Source organism: Oenanthe melanoleuca, chromosome Z, assembly GCF_029582105.1.
Source record: "Oenanthe melanoleuca isolate GR-GAL-2019-014 chromosome Z, OMel1.0, whole genome shotgun sequence".
NCBI classification, from domain to species: Eukaryota; Metazoa; Chordata; class Aves; order Passeriformes; family Muscicapidae; genus Oenanthe; species Oenanthe melanoleuca.
The window spans coordinates 74,927,199-74,951,135 of record NC_079362.1 but is presented as its reverse complement, the minus strand read 5'-3'; the positions used below and the strand labels follow the sequence as shown (position 1 = coordinate 74,951,135).

The 23,937-nt window shown below is 46.6% G+C and overlaps 1 protein-coding gene across 1 annotated transcript in view; it reads left to right on the top strand.

Moving 5' to 3' along the window:
- The window catches only part of ZBTB7C (zinc finger and BTB domain containing 7C), a 150,567-nt gene that overhangs the window by 49,475 nt on the left and 77,155 nt on the right, over positions 1 to 23,937 (top strand). The window contains exon 3 of the mRNA XM_056514625.1: positions 8,895 to 8,991. Coding sequence (XP_056370600.1) covers positions 8,940 to 8,991 — 52 coding nt within the window. The 5' untranslated portion in view covers positions 8,895 to 8,939. The remainder of the gene's footprint in view (positions 1 to 8,894; positions 8,992 to 23,937) is intronic.

Here is a 23,937-nt window from a genome sequence, read left to right as displayed (position 1 = left end):
AACATTAAGTGCCACAAAGACCCTGTAATAGGCTTCTTTCTGCTTCCCTCTAATAATCCCAGAAACAGTCACTGGCCCCTTTGTCTGAGGCTCTGTGATGGCTCTCAGTGTTCAATTTGCTGGAGAGGAACCACTTTGTGGAACAGTAGACAATCAGTGAGGCAGTGGCTCAAGTGCTGCCATCCTCCCTTTGAAGAGGCTGGAGAGGAGCGAGATGGAATTGTGTTTTGCCCATCATGGTTAACGACTTCCAAGAAAAGCTGACAGCTCAACAAAAGTGATCCTGGCTTACCAAAATAGATGCATTTAATTTGCCCCAGAATTTGTTGGGGTTTAGAGTGATCCCTGGAGCTGAAGGAGAGCAGTGAGATCTGGTGTTCAGGTCTGGGTTAGGACTTGGAGTCTGTGTCCAGCAGGAGGGTCCAAGCCTTATGTGTCAGAGCCAGGATGAAATCCAGCAGAGGTAAGTATTGCCAGATTTTCTTGGCTTTTTTTAAGTATTGGTAGGATCCCGTGAAGGCTTTTTACACGTGAAAAGGTGAAACAGCAGGGTCCTGGTAATGCTGTGGATCTATCTTTGGCAGTCCTGAACTACACCAATATTTCTTTTATGTCCTCAGGGATGCCTGCTTTGGGCTGGGGTGACCCAGAAGGCTTCTTGAGAGCTCTTCCACTACCTGGATGCTACAGTCTTTATGTCTTCCTTGGGGCTGTATAAAGCATCCCATGCCTAACTCAGCATAGATTGTGGAAACTTTTCCCTGGTTTCTTACTCCTCATCTTTTACTGAAGTGGAGGAACAGCAGGTGCCTCTGTTGCATGAAATATCTCAAAATATCCAGCATTCCATGTGGTTCCATACTGATTTTTTTTCCCCATAATGATTTTGTTCTGGGCTTTCCTTACTGGTGCTGCTGCCCTTAGCCTTGCCCATCTCCTGCCCCTTTTGCCATCAGTTCTTGTTCCAGGTCTCCCATCTTAGTCAGATACCAGTCTGCTTCAGAAATTCCCCTGGTCAAGGGGTCAGCTCAAGGCAGCTAAAAGTACCCTGAATACAGCTAAAAGTAGCCTAACAGTGCTGCCCTGGGAATTAGAAGACTGTTTGTCTTTATTGGTCAAGAATGGCTCTGTGACAGCCTTCTTCTAGAGATTTTAGGGAGAGTGAAGGTGAAGAGATGGAGCTTAATGTGGTTTTGAGAGCTCCTCCATGCACTGCCTGTGATTCCTCTCTTGTTCAGCCCTCTAGTCCTGCATGTGAAAGGTACCAAGACAGAGGGAGTCAGGGATGGCTCAGAAAAGCAGATGAGGAAGGCTAATAATTCAGCTTTTCTGTAAGTGCATAAACAAATAAACTATTACAGTGGGAACATAAATAATGAGGAGAAAAATAACTTTCCAAGTAAGTGTTGTAAGGAGAAGTAAGTTTGATTTATAAATTTGAGATGTGCATGGAGAAGCAGAGGATGGTTGCTTCTGTGTCTGTTTATCCTGAAACTTAATTCTTACAGGGACCATTGTCAGGGTTTTTTTTGTTTGTTTTTTTTTTTTTTTTTATTGGTTTCATGTTGACTGGTGCTACATTTAATCTGCCACCACTCTGCTCAGTCTCTTTGCCTGCTGCTTGGTTTTCTTGAGTCCTGCTGGAGTGTCTGATGGGTTTTTGTGGCCTCAAAGCCTTATTCCACTCTGTGCTAAGACAGCAGCTTTAGGAATGAAAAACGAGTTTCAAAATGCTATTAAAGAAAAGCTGTTGGTGTAACGTGATTTTTGCTCAGTCCCATATGGCTTGGGGGGGTCCTAGACTCATTAAAAAACCCACTTAAAATGTGCTCTGCCTCACAAATGTCCCACAAATACCCCCTTGGTGTCAGCCATGGCCCACAGCTACACCTGGGTGCTTTCCATGAAGTCCCAGGTCTGCAGTTGGGTGGAAAGCTAAAAACCTAAGGAAAACTGTCCTGACAAAATCCAGGCTTGTTTAAGCCCATTTGGTTGAGGAAAGAAAGGTTGCAAACTGGACCTCTGAGCAATCCCAAAGGAAAAGACAAACAATGTGTTAGAAGAAAGGGAAAAAAAAAAAAAAAAAAGAAAGAAAGAGCTGGAAGTGTTGAAGGCAGTCTCATGGGTTTGGGATGGCGTGAGCACTCAGCTCTGGCCAGGGCTGGCAGTGAAGCAGAAGCTGTGGTTGAGGAGAGAACTTGCCCTTGGGCTCCTCCTCGGAGTCAAGGAAGGTGGATTGTTTTCCGGCGATGAAATTTCCTATTGAAAAATTGAATGCTTCCTTCTCTCCCTTGTGAATGGGACGCCCGGGAAGCGAAGCACGCTGGTTCCAATTACCAGCACAGCCAGCTCAGGTGCTGCAGTCAGTCAGGAATTTATACCTTTTCTTACGTTCTAGAAAAGATAAAAACTTCTTTTTTTTTTTTAAGTTTTTTTGTTCTTTTTTTTTTTCCTTTTTCAATCTGTGTAATGAATTCAAAGCAGGAGCCCAGCCAGACTGCTTTTGATTTGTCCCCATATTAATGTTTTATGTCTGAATATGTGCCTGATCACTCAAATTAGTCAAACTCACTACTGCAGTTGAGCCCAAAAAAATGGTCCCAAGCAATGCAGGCTCATTGATAGGGCTGGAGCACCTCTCCCGTGCAGACAGTCTGGGAGAGCTGGGATTGTTCAGCATGGAGAAGGCTCTGGAGAGACCTTGCTGTGGCCTTTCAGTACTCAGAGGAGGCTTGTAAAGACAACGAAGGACAGAGCTTTTAGTAGGGCCTGTTGTGATAGAACAAAGGGTGATGGCTTTGAACTGAAGGAGGAGAGATTCAGACTTAATTTAAAGGAAAAATTTTTTACTGCAAGGATGGTGAGGCTTTGGCACAGGGTGTCCAGAGAAGCAGTGGGTGCTCCATCCCTGGAAGTGTCCAGGGTTAGGCTGGACAAAGTTGTGAGCAAGGTGGGACAGTGGAAGTGTCTGGAATCCCTTCTCCAGACCTTTCCCTGCCTGTGTGGGCAGGGTGGATGGCCCAAATTACAGGCAGTGCTGGCTGGAACTGGTGTGAGCTGTGGCTGCAGCTGGGCCTGAAGGCTCCAGCTTTGCATGATGCCTTCTGCAGAGACCTGGCAGGGCACAAAGCCCTTGTTAAGCCAGCCAGTTTGACTACAAAGTGCTCACCTCTTCCAGAGCACAATTGACTGTAGTGGTGCTGCTCCAGGACCAGGCTACTGCACCCCCAGGTTCCTGTTGATATTTAAAATAAGAGCATACATCTCTGTTGTTGTTTCCATCTGGGGTTGCCTGCAGCTCTTCAGGCAGGATCTCCACTTTCCTACAGGGCTGGTTACACAAAGCCTCAGCAGAGGCAAAACTTGCCCTGCAGTGTGGGACAAGGGGCAGCAGGCAGATCATGGAATCACAGAACCATTTACAATGGAAAAGGTGACTCTAAGATCCTCTAGCCCAGCCATTCCCCCAGCACTGCCAAGGCCACCACTGACCCATGTCTCAACACAGCTTTTAAATCCCTCCACGGATGGGGACTGCCATGGATAGGGCAGTGTCAGGGCTGGAAAACACTTTTAATTAAGAAATTTTCCCCAGTACCCCATCTAAACCTGCCCTGGTTCAATTTCCCTCTCATCCTGTCCCGTGTTCTCTGGGACCTTCCCCTAGCATCCCCCTCCTGCCAGGGAGCTGTGGGGAGGGAGAATGCCTGTCTCCTCTCAGACTTCTTTTCTCCAGAAGTAACTAGCTGGAGGAGAATGAAAAAATACACAAAGCAGCTTACAGTGTATGGAAATGTTGCATATAGATGTGTGTGATTGCAGAGGAGTCCCGTTGTGCAGTTGTGTTACTGGGAGTACTCGGTCATTAGGAGTGAGCTGGAGTGGGAACACCTGGAGGGCCAGAGTTAAGGGTGATTATGCAGCCCAGCCCTGGCTTTTCTTCACTTTGGAGAGCTGCACAGCATAAATTTCATTATAGGTTTATATACAGCTAATTGGCATGTAGTTTGATATGCAAATAAAACCGTATGAATATCAAGAGAAAGACTTAAAGCTGTGCTTTCCACTGTCATGCTACAATCCTTGCTTTTCTGGTCAGTCTAATCTGCTCGATTGCTCCTTTCATCATCTTGTGTTTTGAAGGCATGATATCTCTTTCAAAGAACATCTGTCAGACGTATATTAATTAGTTAATTTTTCTGCATGGAATGTAAACATGAGGGTGGAGAACCCAAAGCCCTGAGGATCCAATGAGGTGTGTGGCCAAGTAATTATTTTGGGGTAATGCAGAGATGTGGCCTGTGCTCAGTCTATAAAGGCAAGAAGCAGGTTTCCTACCAGAGACAGTCAGTTTATGCTAAAGACTGAAGAGAAATTTTCTTGATGTGTGCACTAGAGTCTGTGTCATAGACACACAATAGAGATGGCATTTCCAAACTGAGCTTTCTAAGCCAAAGATGCTACTGGCAGTGGTGCTGAAGTAGGTTTAAATTCAGTTTTTAATTAAGAATATTAAATTTAAGTACTTCAAGAATGAATGAAAGCATGGAGAGAGTCAGTATTTTTATGTTGAAGGAAAATTGAAGCAAATTTGTTAGCTGGTAGCACCAAGTTTCACTCCTGACTTGGGGCTACCTAGATGCTTCTCATGCTTCTCAGAGAACCAGATTTACTGGGATTTTTGTGTTGTCATCTTAGGTGAATGTCTTTTTCTGTCACTGTGAGTCTTGAATCAGATATATTTTGTGCAATAACAAGAAATAGGTTTTTGTGAGGGGACTGTGATGTGGTGTACATGCACAGCAGCTGGGCTGGGGAAGAGCTTGGTATGCAGTTTTGGGGCCAAATCCAGTGCTGGCAGGTGTGCAGTGCTGAGGGGTGAACTGAAGCAGGGCCATGCACATGTAGGTGCAGTACAGGAACCCTCAGAGGGTTCCCCAATCCTGGAGCACATTCCTGTCACTGGAGCATGTCTTGCCATTGGGGACGTTCAGAAATCCTGCTCAGGAGTCACAGTCCTGTCAACTCCCTGCTTGTCCCCTCTGGTTCTCTGGGCTGAGGTGTCCCCAGGCTCACTGGTGGTCACTTAGCTGGGCTCCCATTTCTAACCCTGTATGGGACAGCTGCTCCTCTAGCCTTGGCAAAGACTCTTCCCTTTGTCACAAACAAAATGCAGTGTCCATTCAGCAGAATGAGTTTTGGATTTCTACAAGTTGTGCCCAAGCCTGTTTAACTTCCCACCATCTGTCTTTACCACTTCTGCCTGTCCTTATGTGTGTTTTCTATTTTTTATTTTTTTTAATTTTCTTCCTGGCTTCCAGTCCTCTTAGTAATGTGTTCAGCATGGACTATTAATATATCCCAACAGGAGCAGCCCTACTTGTGTTTTCCTTTTGGAGTAAGGATTAGGGAATATCCCTTAGCCCTTCTTTTTCTTCCCCCAACTTTTCTGGGGTTTTTTTTGTTGGGTTTTTTTTTGTTTGGTTTTTTTTTTTTTTTTCTTTTTTCCATCCTACTCCTTTAGAGCTGAACTCCACTGATTCATGAGTTTTTGCAGGGGCAGAGGATCCTAAAGGCTGCAAACTGGTCTGGTCTCTAGGTGCTGTATTTTTTCCCAGGTCCCTTGGGGTGGGAGGAGGCCTGGAAGTGGACCTTTTATTTATTTTCTTAATTTTTACGTTGGTGTTTTTTTTTTTTTTTTTTTTAATTTTTTTTAAGTTTCTTTTTGTTTTTTTTTTGTTTTTTTTTTTTTTTGGTTGGTTGGTGGATACTATACCCTGGAATAGTGGAACATGGTCTTGCATGTGGCCCTTCCACCTCACACCATTCTGTGATTCTGTGTGCTGTGTCATTATGCAGTAGAATGCAGATTGGTACTAAGAGCTTGTTTTTTAATTTTTTTTTTGGAATAAAATATGTTTTTCCATACCTGTCCAGCCACATAATCACAAAAAATGCCTCAAGGAGAAAGAGAGATGGCATTCACCACTAGCTGAGGATCTGTAAAATACTATATATCACAAGATTGTCAGTGAAGCCACGACACTGGCAAAGCTTGGCAGAGGATTTTTTTGCTGGGGCTCGTGGTTTCCTTGCCTGGCTGGATAAAATGAAACCTGCCAAGGCAGCGGCAGCGAGCTCCCATCTATCTGTTCTCATACTCCCAGCCGCTCCTGCCTGAATTATTCATGCTCCGTAAGTGATTGCAAACAGCTCCTGTGATCTCCCTGTGATCTGTGGGTATGCCAGACTCACCCCTGCTTAGGTCAGGGCATTTTCTTGTTTCCTTTCCCGCGGCAGGGAGTCTGTGGGAATCTCCAGATTCCTCACCGCCTCTTTCTGATTAACCCTGATTAATGTATTTATTATTTACGTGGCAGGATTTGTTCAGCTGTCCCAGGCACACGGTATTATCAGTGGATAAGCAGGAAGACTCACTGCAAACATCTGTAGTTGTTGCTTGACAAATCCTGTTTGTATAAATAATATTAAGGAGCTGCAGAGGCTGTTGTAGAGTAAATACCATCGTGACTGAAGGCAGCACTGCCAGCTTTTCACCTGTGTGTGCATCTCAATAGAGATATACTGGGCTGTTTTGCACGCACACACATATATATACACATATAAAATACTTCAGTTTATTTTTTTAGTTTAATAGTCCCTTCCAACCCAAATTATTCTGCGATTCCAATATATATGTATATATGTTCTATGTATTTGGCTTTTTTTTTTGTTTTGTTTCACAAGCTCTTCTCCTGTGTTTATTTTAGCTTTTAATTTTTTTCTGACGATTTGGACATGGAAATAGGTTGGCAAAACCAGTGAGAAGGGCAGTTTGTGGGCAGGTGATTGACAGGTATTCCATATGCTCTGCTATCCATATCAGTAATGAAATGGGTTTTGGACCCACCTCTTCCACCACACCCACCTCACATACATCTGCCTCTCCAGCACCATCTACTTAGCCACTCTTTATTTTTGGATGAGGACTGGGATGCTTCAGGAGCCCATTGCCAGTGGAGCTGCAGCTAATGCACTGAGCAAGGGACATGGGACCCCCTGGTCCCCTTCTCCAGCTGAGGGAATAATTTGGGATAAAAAAACTTAATTTAGGCTACCTGCTTTTTTACACTAACCCATAGGAGGACCTGTGCCTTGCTTAGGATATCCCTCACCTACGACATAACCAGGATACAGTGGGTTTGTTAAAATGTCCTGTCTCTCTGCATTGTGGAAAGAGGATTTTCTATTAAACCTTAGGGAAATTACTGGCCTTGTTAACTAGTGTGGAAGTAATGAACCACAGCAGGGTGACTCGGGAGATTTGGGCCCTCGCTTCGTAAGACTGCATTGTTTCTTCAAATGAGAGAAATAATTTAAGCAAACAAACGAACAAAGAATTTCTGGAAATTAAAGTACGGTACAAATGGGATGATTTGCTCATCCTCTGTTTAATAGGAGCGGTGCAGTGAACAATTGTGTGGTCGACCTCAGAAATCTATCCATGGTAACTAGTCACAGGAGAGAAAAATAGACAGCCTGCCACCAACTTGGTATTAAAGTTCTATTTTCCGTTTTTTCCACGGTTGCGGGCCAGTCAGGGACTTTCCATGAGCAATCAGCACAGCAGAAATCCCCTTCTGCTCTCTAGCAGCCATCTCTGCTCAACAATCAAAAGTGCTTTTTGTACTGGTTTTGGCTTCAGTGGGGTTTGGTCCCAGTTTTCAGTGGGATCAGGCTGGGGCAGACCCTTCCTGCCAAACACATCGTACTGAAACAGGCCTGTCAAAGAATCACAGAATGGTTTGGGTTGAAAAAGACCTCTCAACCATTCAGTTCCACCTCCTGCCATGGGCAGGGACACTTTCCACCTGACTGGGGTATTCCAACCTGGCCCTGTCCGTTCTACCCTGTGGCTAAGGTGTGTTTGTTGTGGGGTCTGGTGAAGGAACCTCGCCTTTGGTTTTGTCACCTCTGCCAGGTGCTGGCTGTTGAATTCCTGATGGGTTTGGAGGTCTGTGCCAGCCCTGTGTGACCCCAGTGGCTTTGGGCAGGTCCAGTAAGAGGACAGACACTGCCAGGCTGGAGTTCAAAAATAAATACAGCAGAAATACTGGGCCTTCAGGCTAGATGGTCTGTTCCTCAAAAGACAATTTTGGAAGGGATCGCTGTGCTTTTGTTCTTCCACTAGGCAGCTGAGGAGAGAGCATTGTTTTCCTCCCCTCATCCGTTCCCCTTGTAGGGGAAGAAGGAGGACTTGGCCACCCTGAGCCGAGCATCCCAGGGGACCTCCCAGAACAAAGGGCTGTGTGGAGGAGGATCCATCATCCTGTCCCTGTCATCCCCTTCCCTCTCTTCACCCTTCCCCTGGCACGGCCGTACCCGCCCAGGGCTGGGGAGCACGGGGAGGGGAGTGTTCCTCGTCTTCCTCCCTGGAAACACAGCTCATATTTCTCTTATCTCCAGTTTTACTGCTGCCTGTAGACGTGGCGAGGCAGCCCTGGGGTTTGCCTTCTGCCCAGGAAGGTGTGTGAGCCCTGGGATGGTGTGGCAGTGTGGTGTGTTCAGGGGTGGTGGCTTGGGTAACGCAGCGCTCCTGAGGAATGTCCTGTGGGTGTTCCTGGATGTGGATTGAAGCTCTTGTGGACACACCCCGCTGTGATTTCTCTCCTGTGTGCTGCAGGCACCCATCCTGATCTGCAGGGGATGCCTGTGGGTTGGAGAGCATCTCCTCAGCCACACTCTGTGTGACCCTTGAGTTAATGCCCTGTACAGGAAAATGTGGCTGGCATGTGGAGCTGGAATGGTTTTGTCTTTATTTTTTTTAAATTACAGGTTGTGTAGGTTTATTTACAAATAGCTGGACTAACACCTACCTATCTTGTTTTGCCCAGGCTCTAAGACTGACCCTGCTGAGAGCCCCTGATATACTGAACTCTATGAGCAGAGACCACTTGACTGCACTCAGCACCTTTCAGGATCAGGCTTTAGGTAATTCTTCTAATTCTCTGCCTGGGTGATGGGGGAAATTTGCTGTTCTGGGCCATACAGACCATGTGAAATTCCTAGTTGTTCGTCCCATGAACCTATGGATTTTTTTTTCTTGCTGAAGGTTGTCACTCTAGATCAGTGGCTTGGCACTACATTAAAACCACTGATCCCTCAAACATAAAGCAAAATATCAGCCTTGCTTCTAGAGGGGGAATCACAGAATTGTTTGTGTTGAAGGAACCCTAAAGACCATCAAATTCAAACCCCTTGTAATGGGACATATTCAACTAGACCGGGTTCCTCAGAGTCCCATCCAACTAAACTTGGATATTTCCAGGCATGAGGCATCCTGGAATTGCTGGGTCACCATTCTGATAATGGTCACCAGCTCTTGTGCTTGAAAAGTTCTCCCAAAGTTAACTTGCAGAGAGCTATAAGCAATCAATATCAAAAAAAGGTTTTCACTCCCATCAGAAGCAGTCAGAGGCTTAAAATACCAATATTTGTTGGCAAGGATGCTTGTTCAGATCCAGCTTTAAGAATTACTCAAAACCTACAGCTGCAGGAGCCTGCTTTTTAAAATAAACCCAGCATCTTATTTGTCTGGGTTTACAGTAGCTTCATTTTCTCCTTCAGACTGGGTTGTGCCTTTGAGGAACTTTAAATCCTTGCTGCAAGGTGGATAGATGGAAATCAAAGAGCCTGGGGGTTGGCACTGTCTTGCTCTGCATCTTCATGGAGATATGTCTTTGCCTGGGGGTTGTGGGCAGGATTAGACCCAGGATTTGTGCTTTTATCCCAGCAAGGCCAGCTCAAACACAGAGCATGGGTTTGAGAGGTGAGGATCTCAGGGATGGGTTTTAAGAGGAGTAAGAAGGAAGCCAGCAGGATGCTGTGGATGTTACTCTGAAGCACTAAGGATGAAGGATTTCCTGTAGGATTGACTTCCTGAGTGAGGTGACATTCCATACAAAATCCTCCATGCTGGTAGAAGTATCAGTCAATACAGGGTTATAATTTTTAACCTGATTTGCTGAGTTTTTCCCCAAGTCAATAAAAAACATCTCCACACTGATTTCAGGAGAGGTTAAAGTCCAGCTCTCAGATCAGAGTGACATAAGGGCAGAGGGTCTCTCTGCCCACTCTTCCAGGGCATACTCTGTTCATGCAGGAGCAGAGGGCTTTTCTCCATCCCTTGCTACTCTGTGTGGTAACATTTTCAGGACCCAGGCAGGAGGACATTGACTGGGTTGTTTCCTGTTTTGACAGTCTCCATTTCAAATCCTCTGTGACACAGCTTTGTGCAGGGAGTTAGAACACCACATCCCATGTCCTCCTCCCTTGAGTATTGTGTTGGGGAGCTAAGCTCATGTTTCCAGTGGGGAGGGAGAATACACAGATCATCAAACAGGCTCAGAAAGTGAAAGAGAGGAAAATGAAGAATGAGAAAGAAGAAATACGCTTACCATCAGGGCTGCAGTGTGATGTTTTTCTGTAATCCACTCAGAATTTGTGGGAATGAGGTGCTCCCTCGGTGCCAAAAGTCATATGCTTTGTGTTTAAACTGCTGCTGTCAAAGCTTGGAGAATAACTAAAACAAAAAGGTCTCAGGTCAAGTGGATGTTTTCCAATTGACCGGAGCTCAGTATAAATCCTGGGGAAGGAAATAACCCAGCAAACATCCACCAGCCCTGTGTCTGTGTCCCCTGCTCTGGTGCTAGCTGCTGGTGGCAGGTGCTGCTGGGACAGGCCACTGTCAGGCAGCTGTCTCAGCATCCTGAAACACTCCTCAGGCAGCATCCCCTCCCCAATAAATTTTTGTGCAAATCTCAAGTTCAACAGGATTGGATCCAGATTTGATCTAGGTCAGCAATTGGGAGGGTCAAGAGCATGAGAAGGTGAGAAAACACCTGCCTGTGGGGAACTTGGGCTGGAGACTCATCCTAAGCCCCTGCAAGACATCTTCAGCCAAGGACTGGTTTTTGCTGCTCTAAATTCAGCAGTTTTGGGTAGGCATTGCTCCAGGGGAGCATCAAGGCAAGTGTTTCTCTGCCACCACAGCAAAATTCCCCCGAGGTTTCAGCATGGCCAGTTGCTCTTCCCTGAGCTGTAACCTGAAAATAGGGATAGATAAAGGCAAAGTGTTCTGGGAGCCATGCCAAGCCAAAGGCACTGAGTTGTTAAGAGATCTGTATCTCAATAACAGATTTTTTGCTCTTTATCAGCTTTTAAGAGAAAATACGGTGTTTGCAGGAGCAGATTGGGATCATCCTAAGGAATGGAGCTCTCCTTTTAGAATTGTATTGCTTTTATTACTATTATTTTAATAATAATAATACTAATATTTCCACAGTGAAGCCGTATATGAGAATGTTATTTGTGTAGGAACTGGAAATGAACCTGAAATGATCAGCGTATTTTTTAAAAGCACTTTACAAATCATTTGGCATTGGAAAAGGTACAACTATCCATCAAAGCAGGGCTTGGGGATAAAATAATTAGAAATCACACAACCATAGCAAAGGAAGATTAGTGCTAAAATTAGAAGCCATAAAGTTGTTTTTAGATTAGGCTGAAATCTGGGCAGGCTGCTTTATTGTAGCCTGTTACTTTAAAAAATGTAAAGTGAGAGGTGTGAATTGTCTGCATTTGGTCGTGTCCCAGTGGATATGCTGTTGGGAATGTTAGGTGGGATGATCTGTGAGGTGAATTTCAGGGAAATCCTTAGGGGATGGAGGTACAGTCCCATGTGGAAGGTTACCAGCTGCCAAAGGAGCTGGATTCAGTGCTGAGCTCTTCTCCACAAGGGCGTTCCCGAAACTTTGGCTTGCTCCTAGTTTAGTTTCAGGGTTGTAGTGGCCAAATACCCGCATTGCATCCAGAAAAGGTGCTGGGATGGCTGGAATTGGGAATTGAAATTGTAACTTCCACCCACAAGTGGGGTGGGTGTGACTTGGAGCTGCTGTGGTGTGCCAATGGGGCCAGACAGTCACATCAGATGGGCAGAGCCCATGAAGCTTCATAACTTCATTCTTCTGCTAGACCTCCTCATGTATGGATAGGAGTGAATTCTCTATCAGAGACTAACACAAAATTGGTGAGAGGACAGACTGGGAGAGCTTGGGGTGTTCATCCTGGAGAAGAAAAGGCTCCAGGGAGACCTCAGAGCCTCTGCCAGGGCCTGAAGGGAACCCAGGAGTGATGGAGAGGGACTGGGGACAAGGCATGGAGGGACAGGACAAAAGGGAATAGTTTTACAGCAGGAGGGGAGATCCAGACTAGATAGAAGGAAGAAGCTTTTTGTGGTAAGGGTGGTGAGGCCCTGGCACAGATTGCCCAGAGAAGTGGGTTTTCCATGTATAAATCCCTTCAGGAAAAAGGGTCTTGATACTAAAGCCCTTTTAGGTATGACATGAGCAAGAGTTTGGAGGACAAGGTCAGGCTGTTCTCACTGAGGAAGATGCCAAGTAGAGATCCCTTCACCCAGAGGAAGGAGACTTCTTCAGGGCCGATGCCTTTAGATTTGGAGTGGGGTATTTCTGGGATAGAAACCCAACCTTGTGGGATGTGCTGCCTAAATATGGACACAGTTAGGTGTACCTTTCCCCTGGTCCCAGCAGAGGTACCAAATGAAAGGTTCTCAGGTTCCCTGCTGGTTGGGAAGCAGCAGCCCTGTTGTGACCACCCACAGTATCTTTCCTGCACATGCATTTCCCAGTGCCTGTAGGGGAAAAGTGGAGTTGAGCAGACTGCCTGCTCCCCCCAGAACGCTCCCTGCTGTGCCTCCAGCTCAGTGAAAGCAGGACAACTCCTCATCCACTCTTTGTAGCCCGAGAACAGAGCCTTGGAAAAGTCCGGCAGCAGGAACTTTACTAATTCCAACTAATGACTCCGAAATACTGACTGAGGGGAACAATTGCTCATCATCAAAAGTCTCAGACAAAAGAAATGCACTGCATTGTAATAGCAAACGAAGCTGAATTTGATCTGATGGAGCACCTTTCATATTCCAAGCGTTTCAAAGCCCTTGGCAGAGTAATGAGCTGCATGCTGACAGCGGGGCCACTGGACCAGGCTTTATGTGACCAACAATAGCCAGCACAGTTGTTGGCAGAGACTGCTCGTGGTGGGAGAGGGGATGGATGGTGGCTGGCATGTTGGGGTTATCCTGTGCTTTCCTGGGGTTTTTTTTGTGCTCTTGGATCTCTAGCTAGTGTTTGGATGGGCACAGGAGGTGACCAGGCAAGATGTGTTGGTCTTTCTTAAAGGGGGCTTAGAATTTTTAGTAGGGCTTATAGTGAGAGGACAAAGATTGATTTGTTTTAAATTAAAAGCAGGGAGATTCAGACTAGGTATGATGAAGAAAGTCTTTATGATGAGGGTGGTGAGGCCCTGGCACAGGGTGCCCAGAGCAGCTGTGGCTGCCCCTGGATTCCTGGCAGTGTCCAAGGCCAGGCTGGACATTGGGGCTTGGAGAAACCTGGGATAGTGGAAGGTGTCCCTGCCATGGCAAGCGGCTGGAACTGGATATGAAGGTCCCTTCAATCCAAACCATTTCAGGATTCTTATTAAAGAGGGGTGGAGAAACACATTCAGACACACATGAGGATCCCTTGGTGCAGCTGAGAATAGACCTCGGCCTCCCAGGTCATCACCCAGACCTCTAATCTTGTGGTCCCCATGACAGTTTCATGAAGGCCCACATACAACTTCAGCTCTTTAATTTTAGCTAGGCCAGAATAGCAGTGGTGCAGCTGTGGGAACAGATATCTTAGTCCTCAAACTATTTCTGTGGTGGGGAAGTTTCTTGCCTGTTGCAAGGAAAGGAAAAGGTTAATTGCATATTTTTTTCCTTTTTTCTTTCCTTTTTTTTTTTTTCTCCAAAGAGGAAATAAATGTACGTACCCCACCCTAAGGGGACAGCACAAATCTGTCAGCCCTTGTCGGGTGGGGGCAGGCAGCTGGGCTGTGTTAAGGAAATCACCCTGGGGAGGGAAGGGGTCTGGCCATGGGTGGGGGGCCTTGGCTGTCTGCCCAGGGCTGCAGGCACAGAGGGGTCTGTGGTCCTGGGCTGCCCTGGACAAGGCTCTGATGGTGTCTGCAGAGCCCTAGAATCACAGAATGGTTTGTGTTGGAGGGACCTCAAAGCCCATCCAGTCCCAGTCCACCTTCCACTGTCCCAGGCTGCTCCAATTCCCATCCAGCCTGGCCTTGGGCACTGCCAGGGATGCAGGGGCAGCCACAGCTGCTCTGGGCACCCTGTGCCAGGGCCTGCCCACCCTCCCACCAGCAATTCCTTCCCAATATCCCATCCATCCCTGCCCTCTGGCACTGGGAGCCATTGCCTGTGTCCTGTCCCTGCATGCCTTGTCCCCAGTCCCTGTGCAGCTCTCCTGGAGCCCCTTCAGGCCCTGGCAGGGGCTCTGAGCTCTCCCTGGAGCCTTGTGTCTTGAGATGAGTTAATCTCACCCAGGGTTGGAATAGAAGATCTGTACATAAACCTGGTTTGCAGTTAGAAAATCTACTGAGGGGTGAAGGAGATCTCAGACCTCGTCCTGTGTGACCCAGGTCCTTCACTAACTCCTTCCTCCAGCTCTCTGCTAACCAAAACACCCAGATTCCAGCAGGTTTTCTGGAGGAGCATGCTGGGTTGGTGTTGGGTTTGCTGCATCACCCCCATCCCAGCATTTAAGGGAGGGTGGGAAACCAATCTGCTTTGGAAGCCTGGATCCTCCTCACTCCATCTGTGTTTCCGTGCACTCCAACTGGGTCGGGCTGATGCCATGGCAAGACTTCCTCTTGCAGACAGCAGTCTTGCATGCTGTCATCCTGCAGCAGGGGCTTGATGGTGAGCAGATGGATTTGCTTTCCTGTTTCCCTTCCTGTCAGCCTCGTGCTGAGGCTGCCCAGCCCTGCTTCTCAAGCAGCAATATCTCAAGAGGCCGGCTCAGCATCTCCATCATGACCCAACCTCGTGTAGGTGTTCTGTTTCCACTTCTGAATCAATGCTCAGAGGAATATATAAAGAACCAACATTTTAAGTTTCTCTGGGAGCTGTTTGCAATTTAAAAAAAAAAAAAAAATACACAGTGCCTATCCAAATCTTTCTTCTTGTGGTTTTTATATCATCAGGGCTGGTGTGAGCAACCTGTGCTCATCTTCTGAGCAGAGTAGGAGGCAAATCAGCTCTGGGGGCTCAGGGGGACTGTGCTCAGAGGAGGTGCAAGGGAAGGTGGGCTTGGTGTTGGTCCTGGTGGTGTGTTTGAGGTGGATTTACATCCTTACACTTAGCCAGAGGGATGTTTTGCCATGGTTCTCATTTCAGCTGAATGTTGTAATAGTGAGAGGAGGGAAGATGTTAGGAGGGGAAGTGTTGGATTTATAATTCCAAGCTGGCACTGTTTGGTCTAGAAGAGCATCAGTGGAACCTGGGTGCTGTTGCCCAGAGGAGGGGTGGATCTGCTGAGCCTGTGCATCCCTGTGAGGCTGTGGGACCATGTTGTGCCCTAAGATGAGCCACAGCCCTGGGGCACAGGGGGACTCTCTCTGCCCCCTCTGGCACAGCTCCAGGGCAGGGGGCTCATCTGGATTCTGCCAGACAGGTTTCCTTGCCTCCTGTCTGGGATTCACCATGTGTCTGAGCTTTTAATATCACTTCACTCTCCCTCCCTACATCCCATGCCCCTGTCCCAGATGTATTTGTTTAAGTGGCTTTAATTAACTTACATTTTCCTGTGCGTGACAGCTCCTTGAGGCTTTGGTAGCTGTTTTCTGTCCTTCCACAGTTGTCACTGACATGTAGCACTTTCCCTGCAGACCAGCTTTCAAGACTACCGTGTTTTTCCCCTGCTCTGTGGAATTATTTTAACATACTGAAGGAAATGGTTTCCATGTGAGCATAGTTTCACACTCTCAATAGATTATTAGGTGTGATTTTCCTGATCCCTGCTGGTATCTGTGAGGATTTTGAGCACGGAAGCCAGAGTGGCATAGGATGATGGCTTAGGTCAGATAGATTTATCTTCACGAGTGACAAGACTGATAACTCTGGAGTGGCGTGGCTACAGGTGTTATCATTTGGGTGTCTCCTCGAGAGTGAAGGTTAATGTCTTGCCACTACTGATCCATCACAGTGCTATCTGCAGGATTTACAGGTCTTCTCGTACCTTTCCAGAAGCAGCAGGTCCAGTTTTCTGGAGCTCTGAGCTGTGCACCTGCTCCCTGCTTGCAGCAGCTGTGGGGATCACATTGGCAAGCCCTTGCTTCCATGGATTTGTTTGGACTCAAAGTCAGGAATAATTCCTGCTTGTCACTGCATAGTTTTATGCTTCCCCAGTGGGATGGAGTGGGGCAAGTCCAGTGCTTTGCCAAGGGGAGGCATCACAAGATGGTTTGGGTTGGAAGGGACCTCAGAGCTCGTCTCATTCCACTCCCTGCCATGGGCAGGGACACCTTCCTCTATCCCAGGCTGCTCAAAGGCATCAGGCAGATAAAGGCAAGACAAGTTTGATCCTGCCTTGCTGATGATCACCCAAGAAATCTGACCAGGAGGATGGAAAAGAGCAAGGAAGGACTCAGATCTGAAGTAAAATCTCTTGAGGAAAAGAAAAAAAAAAAGAGCAATAAATCCAGCAAATTAAAATGAAAAGGCAGCTAACATGAGTGACAATTGTACAGCATCAGATAATGCTGCATCCTGAATTCCAGTGGGATAGGAAATATGAAGCAAAAATCATTCAGGTGCTTCTAGATAGCGATAAGGAAAGCAATTCCCATTTACCGGTAGAAATAAAATAAGAGGTCGTGATAAACCCTCCATGACTAGACTGGATTAGGGCTCTGGCTGTGAAAATTCATTACAGGCATGCAAAAGAATGCGTATCGTGCCAGCTAAACTGACTACAAACACCATTTATTTGGAGAGGAGATGATTCAGTCAGAATAAATAGATTTCTTTCAAAGGGAAGGGAGGGTGATCTGACACAAATCTATATTCCTGCCTTGTCATTTATTATGCAAATAAGTCTCACACCTCTCTGAGACATGAGGGATGAGTTTATGTTGGAGTTTTATGTTGGAGGAATGATTTTAAGCCGCTCCAAGGACTCCAGGGGCAGGCTGGGGTTTTTTGCACACAGTGGCAGGAGATGCTGATTTCTGAAGGGGTTCTGATGGCAGTGAGGGTCATGCAGCTTGGTCAGATGTTTTCAGATTTCCCATAAACAAACCCATTCCTTCACATTTTTTCCTACTATTTGTGATATTTTACTTAGGATTATTAAATTTAATTTAGGGGTATTTTTATTTTTGCTATTATTCTATTCTATTCTATTCTATTCTATTCTATTCTATTCTATTCTATTCTATTCTATTCTATTCTATTCTATTCTATTCTATTCTATTCTATTCTATTCTATTCTATTCTATTCTATTCTATTCTATTCTATTCTAATTCTATTCTTATTCTAATTCTATTCTTATTCTATCCTATTCATGACACAGAATCACAGAATGGTTTGGGGTGGGAGAGACCTTAAAGACCTTCTAATTCCACACCTTCCACTATCCCAGGTTGCTCCAAGCCCTGTCCAGCTTGGCCTTGGACACTTCCAGGGATGGCGCAGTCACAGCTTATGTGGGAAATACCTTCTCTTGTATTTTATAGTATTTTATTTTAATTTATTTGCCCATTCTGTGTAGGAATGACTGTATATGGGGTGATGTGCAAAAGGGAGCCTGTGGTATATTATCTGTCCTTGTCTTCAGTTCTCTTTTTTTGGCATCAGCACCTGTTAAAGCTGCATCACTCTGCTGGGCTCAGTGGAGTAGGACACAATTGAGGTTCAGGCTCTGAGGTGGTTGTAGGTGTCTGCAGAAGCACTTAGCCTGATGTGCAGGGACCAAAACGTGACCTAACACCTCCTGTTCTAGCAATTTCATCTCTCAGGATGCTAATTTTAGAAAGGGAATTGAGCTGGCAGGGGCCACAAACAATGGATGAAACCCTGATGTTCTGTTTGGTGGACAGAGGGCTGAGCCAGTGTTAAAAGAACAGAAAACAACAACAAAAATGAAAAAGAAAGTATCTCTAGAAGGTTTTTTTCCCTGACAAGGAGTTTGAATTTTTGTACTTGTGTTTTGGAAAGACTCCTGATGAATTCTGTGAATTGTGAATTATATATGTGTGAACAAAACTCAAGGGGGGAATTCTGATACACAAATCCACCAAGCTCCCATCTCTGAGATGGACTTTGAGCATGACTCAGGACAAGTGGGATTTCTCTCTAAGGCAGCATGGAACTCAGGGGGATGCTTGGGGAGTAGAGGGATCCAGGTGGGACATTGTACAGTTATTGTACACAGAGAACCTGGATTGTAGCAAAAACACACTCAAAGGACTTCCCTAAATGCTTGGATCCTTCTCCATCAAAGCCAATCAAGGCATTTGCATGGATTTCTGTTTCTGGTGATCTTAGGAGACTGGGGCAGTGGATGGCTTATGATGGGAGTAAAGGGACAGGAAGGACTGACCACCCAGCCTCTGCTGCAGCCAAGGGAGAAGATAGTGCATGCTGGTGTCTTACTCCTCCAGGGATATTTTACACTTGTGTTTTGCCCTCAGCATTTCTCTGGTGCTGGGCTGGCTGGGTTCTTGCAGTACTCTGGAGAGATTCTGCTAATGGGATCTGACCTGATGGCTTTGCATGTTTTAAGTAAATTAAACACAGCTGCTAGGAAAATCCAGTAACCTTAACAGCACCACGGCTCCGTTGTCTGCATTGTAATTACAGTGGCAACCGCTGGGAAGTTCTACTTTCTGGTTTATTTTTAAATAAGTTCTGAGCCACCCTTTGATCAACTACTTCATCCCCAAGTCCTGCCTGTCCTCTCCCAAGGTTTAACCCTTGCTGTATCTTTAAGCATCTGTCTGATCAGGCATTCAGTCAGTCGCAAAGGCAAGCAGCTGATGGCAAAAATTAGTTTTCTCCCCAAATACATCCTGTAATTTTGAGCTGAGGGAGGATTTCAAGCCAGAGCTTACAGGGTGCATGCAGACTGCAGACACTGAGCAGAGTTTTATGGCTCCTGGGGAAGGGCAACTTGAAATATGCATCTTTTTGTTATGCTTTAGCCAAAATCCTTTGTACCCCTGCAGAGAAATGGGTTTTCTGTCATAGTGACAACAGCAAAAGAACTTAGATTTATGTAGAAAGCAAAATTAGGAGTGTAATTAGTTTTTCACTTGTCAATCCTTGAGTGCAACCCATGCCTGCAAAAGCAAATGGTCAGCTGATGGCACGGGCATAGCTGCATGCTCCTTCCCCACATTAAAAACTAGTTCCACCTCCCTGCCGTGAGGAGGGACACCTTCCACTGCCCCCACATTGCTCCAAACTCCATCCTGCCTGGCCTTGGGCACTGCCAGGGATCCAGGGACAGCCACAGCTTGTGGGAAGCCTGTGCCAGAGCCTCAGCACCTTCGTCATAAATCATGGTTCTGGCTACCCTTCATCCTGGAAGGGCTGGACAGGGGATGAACTGTCTCACAGGGATCTGAGGGTACATTTTCCAGCTTGTTTTCCAGCCTGATTCCTTCTCTTTTCATCCAGGCTACCCAGGACAGGCAGATCCCAGCTGTGGTGCCCTGCTCGGCTCTCCCATCTGCTGTCAGCAGCACGTTGTTTTGTGTCTGCCTTGGAGAGCAAAGTGGGTGCCTGTGTATGTGATTTGGGTAAAAACACTGGCTGAATGTGATTGAGGTTGTAAAGTTTATGAGATTCTGCATTTTATGGTAAATTTTAAATTGACACTACAATCAGGAGCATTAGGGTCTGTAAAGGAAAGTTGTTGTGATGTGTTGCAGAGCACAAGGTGGTAATTTCCTCTCTTATATTGATCCTATCAACAGCAAAGAATGAAGCAGATGCTTTTTGGAGGATTGGTTTTTTAATTTGTTTGTTTTATGTAATTTGTAGAGTATTATTTATTATGTGGGGTTTTTCCCCCCTTTGCTGCCTTTCCCTCTCTCCCCCATTTCTAGAAGGGTGCAGCACTGTCTTGCCTATACTTCTCACCTGTAGATTTCAAAGCCTTTTCCAACCACAGCTGATATTATTGTTTCCAGTTTCATACAGGAAGGGGAAAACTGAGCATTGGAGATTGGAAAGGATGTCCAAAGATGCAGCCAGGTCACTCCTTCTGAGCAGGATGCACACTCAGTTCTTTCCAAGCTGGGAGGGATGATCTGTCTCAGGGGCACAGGGTTTGTTTTTTTTTTTGTGCTGGAAAAAACAGTCCCTGGCAATAAAAAAAACCCCAGCAGCAATCATCCCAAAGACTCTCCTAGGCAATGAGATGTCCATGTGTGCCAGGGTATGGTAGAAATGCCTTTTCAGAGTGTGTTTTCCATGTGGGATTTTCTGCAGGGTCATGGGTGACTCGGCTCCTGTGTTTCTAGAGAGCATCTCCAGGGCACTGCCCTGCTTGAGGCAACACAGGCTTTCCATGGAGCTCAGGAAGAGTCTGGGGAGGTCAAAGACTCTTTGGAGCATGTGAAGGAAATGGGCAGAGGCCTCTGGGAGGAATTTGGGGGTCACCTGGGTATGAAAGGAGATGTGAGATGAGTTCTTCCCCAGGCTTAGACCCATTACAGCTGAATCACAGCACAGGGATTTTTTATGATGTTTGGTTTTCAGATATGCTAAGAAGATTTAAAAAGAACTGATTGCAAAAGTCGTGGGCATTTTAAAGTAACATTTGATGGGGATTTCTTGAAGATGCTACAATACAGCCTACTGTAGCAGCATCTACTTCCCACATTAACAGAGAGTTTGCAAACAGCACTTGGGCAGCAACCTCCAGGATTATTTCAGAACTGCAGAACAGATTTGGTGAATGATTTATGACATGGATTTGCATATCAGTTGTTCCTTCTCCTTTCTTTGTCAAATTTATTTGTTTCAGTCCTATTATACAGAAGGCACACAAGCACTGGAACCATCCTGGAAGTGTGGATGTGCCAGGATTGTGCTGCTCATCACAGCAGAGGGGACTGAGAGCGCAGAGCTGCAGGGCATCCCCATCCCATGCTAATGGGTTTTATTTTGAAGCTGTTGAAACTTAAACCAGAAGCTGGAGATAGGCTGAAGTGGCAGATAAAAATTCTAACTTGGTGCCCAGTCTCCTTTTAGAGTCAGTGGGTGTTAGGCCAATGGAGTCTGGAGAAAATATGGAAATATGTGAGTGCTTGTTCTGTTGAGGGCAGGGCTGTTCCCAGTGTAGACACCCTGGAAAAATCTCTGGTGTCCTCAGCAGGAACATGGAGCTGAGAATGTCCAGAGATGCTGCAGGGCTGGAACCCCTCTGCTCTGGAGCCAGAGCTGGGGATGCTCAGCTGCACAAGAGAAGGCTCCAGGGAGAGCTCAGAGCCCCTGCCAAGGCCTGAAGAAGGCTTAGAAGAAAGATGGGGACGAACTCAGCAGGTTGTGCTGCAATAAGACAAGGGGTGATGGTTATAAACTGAAGGGGAATCAATTTAGATCAGCTGTTAGGAAGATTTTTACAATGAGTATGGTAAAACATGGCATAGATTGCCCAGAGAAGCTGTGGATGCCCCAATCCTAGAAACATTCAGGGACAGGGTTCTGAGCCCCCTGGTCTAGTTGAGGATATCCCTGCTCATGGCAGGGGGGTTGAACTGTGTGGCCTGTAAAGATCCCTTCCAACCCAAACTGCCCTGTGATTCTGTGATAAAGGCTGTTTCTTCACATGGGCTTGACCTCAAGGGCAGGACAAGCATTCCACATCACCAGTTTATTTGGGAACCATGTTTCCCAGCCTGGGCAGGTGATGGGGAGATCAGTGTGCTGAAGAGAGGCAGAAGCTCCAGTGCTGGTGACATGTGGTGAGAGGAGCAGCCCTGCAGCTGAGCTGATGTGGCACGTCAGGGATGTGTTCAGGGAGGGTAATTAGAAACCTGGATGTCATCTGCAGGAGGGCGTATTCGAGTCATTCTGCAAACCACCCCGAGAAGCTAAAAGGGACCTTGTGGCCGAAGGGGAACCACAGGCAAGCCTGGTTGATTTGTAGCTTCTCATCGCACGTGCATTTTGGGAATGGGAGAATGAAGCCTGGGCTGCCCTCAGCAGTGCCCATCCTATTTTGGAAACAGGAGCAGCAGGGCATCTTCTGGTTCAGAGGGTGGATTGTGAGTGTGTTTATTCACAGACACGCTTCTTGGAGGGTTAATGAAACTGTGATTTAGGTGCAGCCTTTTCTTAGCCCAGGAACTCCCATTTATTGCCCCATGGGAATTCTTCTGTGCCTCAAACAGCGATTTGAATGGTTTTAGGTAGAATCATAGTATTGCAGAATCATTTAGGTTGGAAAAGTCCTCCAAGTTCAGCCATGCCCCCAGCTCTGCCAAGGCCTCCACTGACCCATATCCCCAGGTGTCACATGCACATGCCTTTTAAATCCCTCCAGGGGTGGGGATTCCACCCCCTGGCAGCTGTGCCAGGGCTGGTCAACCCATTCTGTGAAAAATCTCTCCCATATTCCATCTCAGCCTGCCCTGGCTCACCTTGAGGCCATTTCCTCTTGCCCTGTTGTTTGTGAGAAGACACCAAGCCCACCTGCCTGCCTACAACAAGGTGCTGCAGTGCAAGCTGAGCTCCTCTTGGTCTGGGGAGCAGCTTCAGTGAAGGTCCTGTGGAGAGAAGGAGACTTTAGGTAGAAGTTAGAGCTGAAGCCCAGCACTTCTCAAGGGAAACATGGTGCCAGCCCCTGCCCTGGTGCTGGGGGGAGATTGAGCATCAACCCAAGCAGAGCTCATGGGCTCTGCCATGAAGCCAGGATCCATTGCAGGATTTTTTGCAGCCTCCCCTGTGAATTTTGCTCTAAACAAAGGCAATGGTGCTGGCCCAGTGTGGGCATGCTGACAGCAGCCTGCATTAAGCTATTTGCCTCCTTGCTGATTGCTTTTGGCTGTTGAGTGGCAAACAAGCCATTAGTCCTTGACAGTGGTGGCTCCTTGTGGGTTAATAATCTGAAAAGGGCCCTGGCTAAGGAAGTGGGTTGTGCTGGAGGGTCACAGCAGCTGGATGCTCTTGAAAGCACATGGACTCATTGGCTGCAGGGAAGTCCTGTTCTCAGGGCTGATCATGGCCCTGGAGCTGGTCTGCCCTCAGGCTGCCTAAATGTCACCAAGCCAGTGGCTGTAGACCCATCAGAAGGAGAATTAGAGATTATCACAAAGGTTACCCTTCATGGTTTTGCTCTGTTCCTTGAGTATATCTGCAGAGCAGTAATTTACCAGTGCAATAAGATTGGGTAGGGTGATCAGGGCCTGTTGGTTTCTGCATCCTGGGATAGTCATCCAGGGTCACCCTGCCTTGGAAAATATTGTTGACACTTCCCCATGAAAATAATGAGAATGAGTATTTCATAAAGGCTGAGTCAAGATCAGTGGCTCTGTCTAAAAGCTGGGAGAGGGATCCCAGTAGCATTCCAGTGTCATGAATTATGGGAAGTAGTGCTGGTGGACCCTGCACTAGCAAACCCATTCAGGGACTGTTTGGAGAAGAAAAAGAGATGCTTGGGTGATTGATTCAGTCAGGAACCTCTTGGGGAACCTGGGAAGAAAGGGCAGTGTCTCCATCTCCACCAGCCCTGTGATAACAAATGTCTCCTTGTCTTGGTTTCAAGCTTCTCATGTGAAGTGGAAAGGCTGCACACAGTGAGTGGCTGTTCCTTGCTTTGCACACCACTAAGCCTTGGCAGAGAGATCCTGTTTCCCTTGCAGCTTCCATGAACAGGACGGAACCTCTTGACCCGGGCGAGGACTCAGATATAAACCCAGGTTCAAGGACAGGTGTGAGCCAGTGGTGCCATTTTAGGGAAAATACTCCAGATTATGCCTTCTTTGGCATTCAAACACTGCATTTC